Source organism: Musca autumnalis, unplaced genomic scaffold, assembly GCF_047663935.1.
Source record: "Musca autumnalis isolate F117 unplaced genomic scaffold, ASM4766393v1 scaffold_1, whole genome shotgun sequence".
In the NCBI taxonomy this organism is placed as follows: domain Eukaryota; kingdom Metazoa; phylum Arthropoda; class Insecta; order Diptera; family Muscidae; genus Musca; species Musca autumnalis.
Window position 1 is genome coordinate 177,664,952 of NW_027411644.1, and position 4,602 is coordinate 177,669,553.

Here is a 4,602-nt window from a genome sequence, read left to right on the forward strand (position 1 = left end):
ACCAGAATGATCAATGTTAAAAACCGTAGGTCGTTTTGTAATTACCATAGCCCGAATATTCGCGGCTCCTTCGCTACCATCAATAGTCGTTTTTCATTTCGCGAAAAAGTATAGAGGACGCGAAAGCCGACACGAGATATGGACTATAATAATTATGGTAGCGCAATTAATTTAACGATTGGCCGTCTAATAGTGCCGTTTTCTGTATAAATGTCCGCGACGCGAACTCTAGAATCCGTACCCGGGTGCACCGCTATTATTCGACCTAATTTCCACGAAGTGGGAGGTAGATTTTCGTGCCGTACTACTACCAAGTCACCCGTTTGTAAATCGCGTTGCGGAAACTTCCATTTATATCTTTTATGCAAGCTCTTTAAATACTCTTCTTTCCACCGAAGGCAGAATTGTTGAGTAAGAGCTTTCATTTTCCGGAAACGATTTACAAGGTGAAGAGGCGATTCATCTATTAATGGCTCCGGAGGAGCTAGGATCGGAGACCCAATAAGGAAGTGACCTGGTGTTAGCGCTACAGTATTTTGCGGATTGTCATTCATGGGACATAAAGGACGTGAATTTAAACAAGCTTCGATTCTGGAAAGAATCGTAGAAAGTTCCTCAAATGTAAATTTGAAGTTTTTAGCTTGTTTACGGAAATGTAATTTAAAACTTTTGACAGCGGCTTCCCAAAGACCACCCATGTGGGGAGCGCCGGCTGGTATGAATTCCCACGAAAGTCCTTGATAGTGCAGCGTGGAACACAGACTATTTCGACTTTCGCGGACTACGGCTTTGAAGTCCTGCTCTAATTCCCTAGAAGCTCCAACGAAGTTGGTGCCGTTGTCAGAAAATATAGTTTTTGGACAACCTCGCCTTGAAATGAACCGTTGGAAGGCTGCTATAAATGTTGCCGTGGACAAATCCGAAGTAGCTTCCAAATGGATTGCTTTCGTAGAAAAGCAAACAAAAACACAGACGTACCCCTTAGTGATTTTAGTCAAGCGGCCTGTAAAGGATTTGAGGTCAAAAGGACCTGCAAAGTCAACACCAGTAGTGGTAAAAGGCCTTGAACAAGTTACTCTTTCCGGTGGAAGAGCAGCCATAATTTGGGTACACGTACGACTTTTAAATAAATGGCAAGTTTTGCATTTATTAATCGTTGTCCTAATTAATGAAGTGAGTCTTGGGATCCAGTACTCAATCCTGAGGATGCGTAACATCAATTGATTTCCACCGTGGATGGAAAGAATATGAATAAACTTTACTAAAAGATGGGCAAAAAGACTGTGGTAAGGAAGAAGAATGGGATGTCTTTCTGAATAAGAAAGAGTGGGTGACCTTGATAGTCGTCCATTAAGTCTCATAACTCCTGTATCATCCAGAAATGGATTTAGGGGTAGAAGAGAGCTTTTTGGATTTAAGGGAACCTTATCTAACAAAGACTGATACTCCTCCGCGAAATGTGTTTTTTGAGCTAGAACAGCTAGACGTAATCTAGATGCTTTTAGCTCCGAACTTGAGAGGTTGTCATCATTGTAAATGTATCGACCTCTATATGCACGGTGAGTGTTATGGATAAACCGATACATATAAGATAGGACTCGTAAAGCCCTATCTAAAGATGAAAATCTCGCTAAAAAGTCCTCGGAATCAGTTAAAAATGAAGCATGCGCCTTGACAGCACGTATTTCAATATCGGTGTCAAGTGAGGTTAAATTAGAAATATCCCACTGAGATCTATCTTGGCGAAGCCAGTGTGGCCCATGCCACCAAAGTTGGGATGAAGCAAGCTCAGAGGGCGAAACCCCCCGGCTGCCTAAATCAGCGGGATTATCTTCAGAGCGCACGTGATGCCAACTACCTCTGTCTGTAATCTCCTGAATCTTACTAACACGGTTGGCAACAAACGTAGTCCATGTAGATGGAGTTTTGTTTAGCCATGAAAGGACGATCGTAGAATCGGTCCAGCAATATATTTTTTGGAATGAAATGTCAATTTCATTCTGAATATTTTTTAATAATTCGGAGGCCAGAACGGCTCCGCAAAGCTCCAACCGTGGTAAAGAAACTGACTTTAGGGGGGCTACCTTAGTTTTGCAGGTCAGGAGGTGAGTATAAATGGTTTTATTCGGAGTTACTATCCGAATATATATCACCCCCGCGTATGCCTTTTCTGAGGCGTCAGAAAAGACATGAAGTTCGGCGGAACAATCTGGCGTATAATGAACCCACCGAGGAATATGAATGGAATTCACATCCTGGTAACAGTCCACGAAATTTTGCCAGTCACGTTCTGTCGTAGACAGAAGTGCATCATCCCATCCGATTTTATCTGTCCAGATCTTCTGCATAACTATTTTGGCAGTAACTATAATTGGGCCTAACCAACCTAAAGGATCAAATAATTTAGCAATAGTTGACAATGTTTCTCGTTTCGTGTAGTGATCTTTTGAGGGTAAAGCACTCACACTGAAATAAAACAAGTCAAGCTGAGCATTCCAACGTATTCCCAGAGGTTTGGAACTGCTAGCTTCAATAAAGGAGAGAACCTTAGCATCGATTAAATCTTCCGTGGGAAGATTTTGCAAAATAGCACGGTCATTTGCTGTCCACTTCCTCAATTCAAATTTTGCAGAGGAAAGAGCTGCTATTAATTGGTCTCTAGAATCTAGGGCTGTACGTATGTCATGATATCCTGTTAGTACGTCGTCGACGTACATGCACTTACGAAGTATGTGTGCAGCGAGAGGATATCGATCGTTAGTATCGTCCGCTAATTGTAAAAGCGTCCGTATAGCTAAGTAGGGGGCGCAATTCACACCAAATGTCACCGTCTGCAATTCAAAATCCTGAACAGGTTTTTGTGGAGAATCCCGGAAAACTATTCGTTGAAGTGGAGTATGTGCCGGATCGACACGTATTTGGCGATACATCTGGGTGATGTCGCAATTAAAAACGAATTTAAATAGTCTCCACCTCAGAATAAGCAAAACTAAATCCAATTGCAGAGTAGGTCCCACATGTAAAATGTCGTTAAGACTTTTCCCGTTGGATGTTTTGTTCGAGGCGTTGAAAACCACTCGAAGTTTGGTAGTCTGTTTGTCGGGATTTATCACGGGATGATGTGGCAAGTAACAAACCGAAGAGTCTGTTGAAGCGGCGCCAACAGGCCTCATATGATCCAATGCTAAGTACTCATTAACAACTTGATCATAGACTACCTTTACTTGTGGCTTTCGAAGGAGGGATGCCTCATTTCGAAGAAATTGTCGTAAACAATTTGCTCGGGAGAAGCCTAACTCCACCTGTCCAACTATCTCAGTCTTGAGGGGAAGGCTAACAACGTACCTACCATTTGAATCCCGATGTGTGGTACGCTTATAATAGTCTTCGCATAATTGGTCAGAGGGGGATAGAATTTTACGTTTGGGAATTTCCTCAAGTTCCCAAAAGCGAAGAAGAGTCTTGTCAAGATTTTCCTCTTCTGAAAAGCTAACCTTTGTTGAAAATACCGGAATATTTGGAGAGGGAATAGGACCAGTAATGATCCAACCAAAGACCGTATTTTGTGCTATTAGCGACCCTAAGATATTGATGTGAGTACCCTGTTGTAGGATCTTTGGATAAAGATCTGCTCCCAGCAAAAGATCAACAGGTCGACACTTGAATAAATTGGGATCTGCCAAACGAAGATTTGGCAATTGAGAAACAATGTCAGCATTGACGGTAAAAGAGGGCAGATTGCCCGAAATGGATGGCAAAATTAGGGCCGTAGTATTTATTGAACGCGATGCATCCAATGGAGAAGTAATGCTGACCGAACATAACTTGCGCGACGTGGTCGAAACTGTCTGATTAATCCCAGAAATGGAAGCTAACGTTGTAGTAGCTGTGATACCTATAAGGCGTTGTAAACGCTCTGTAATAAAAGATGCTTCTGAAGCGGGGTCAATAAGTGCCCTGGCAGGGTACGTGGTACCATGATGAACGATGTTCACCATTGCCGTGCCTAATAAGACATTCCTGCTTTGTGCAGTATGGAATACCTGTCTATTAGCAGAAGACGAAGAATCTGATCTAATACCTGTAGAGGTAGAGGGTTGATCAGAAGAAGCTACACTCCTATTGTTGGAAGTTGCTGTTGAAGACGTTCCAGCAGTTGTATTGTCCCTGTGTAATAAAGTGTGATGTCTTTTATTACATTTACTGCAAGTGTAGGGGCTACTGCAGTGATTAACTACATGTTTAGAGGACAGACAGTTAAAGCAAGAGTTATGTCGCCTAATTGTATTTATTCTTTCAGGAACTGAAAGATTCAGAAACTTTTGGCATGCTCTGATGTGATGCGTTTGTCGTGGACAAAGAACACATGTTTTATTTGAAGAGGCACGAGAGGACCTCGAAGAAGGGGGGGAATTCCGAGGAGAAAATGTGGGGGATCGGTTCGTGCCAGCATTCGTGAAATGCGAACGAACTTTTTTACTGGTGGATGGTTTGCCAGTCTCTATACCCCTAATGTCACGTAGACAGGTAAGAGTTTGAATTCGTTCTGTAAGAAACGAGTCCAAATCGTCCCAGGAAGACAAAGCAGATTTGTCTTTAACA

General features: G+C 42.4%; 1 protein-coding gene across 1 annotated transcript; it reads right to left on the reverse strand.

The window, feature by feature from the left end:
* Positions 1-2,377: 2,377 nt before the first annotated feature.
* On the reverse strand, positions 2,378-3,173 carry LOC141389463 (uncharacterized). The gene is made up of 2 exons (XM_073960983.1): positions 2,466-3,173; positions 2,378-2,386 (listed from the first exon to the last, which is right to left on the reverse strand). The coding sequence occupies exons 1-2, from the start codon at positions 3,171-3,173 to the stop codon at positions 2,378-2,380; spliced, it is 717 nt and encodes a 238-aa protein (XP_073817084.1).
* Between the last annotated feature and the right edge of the window lie 1,429 nt (positions 3,174-4,602).

What these genes read in the sequence shown, in the direction of transcription:
- LOC141389463 (XM_073960983.1), bottom strand. Translation starts at nt 3,173, where the DNA reads ATGAGGCCTGTTGGCGCCGCTTCAACAGACTCTTCGGTTTGTTACTTG.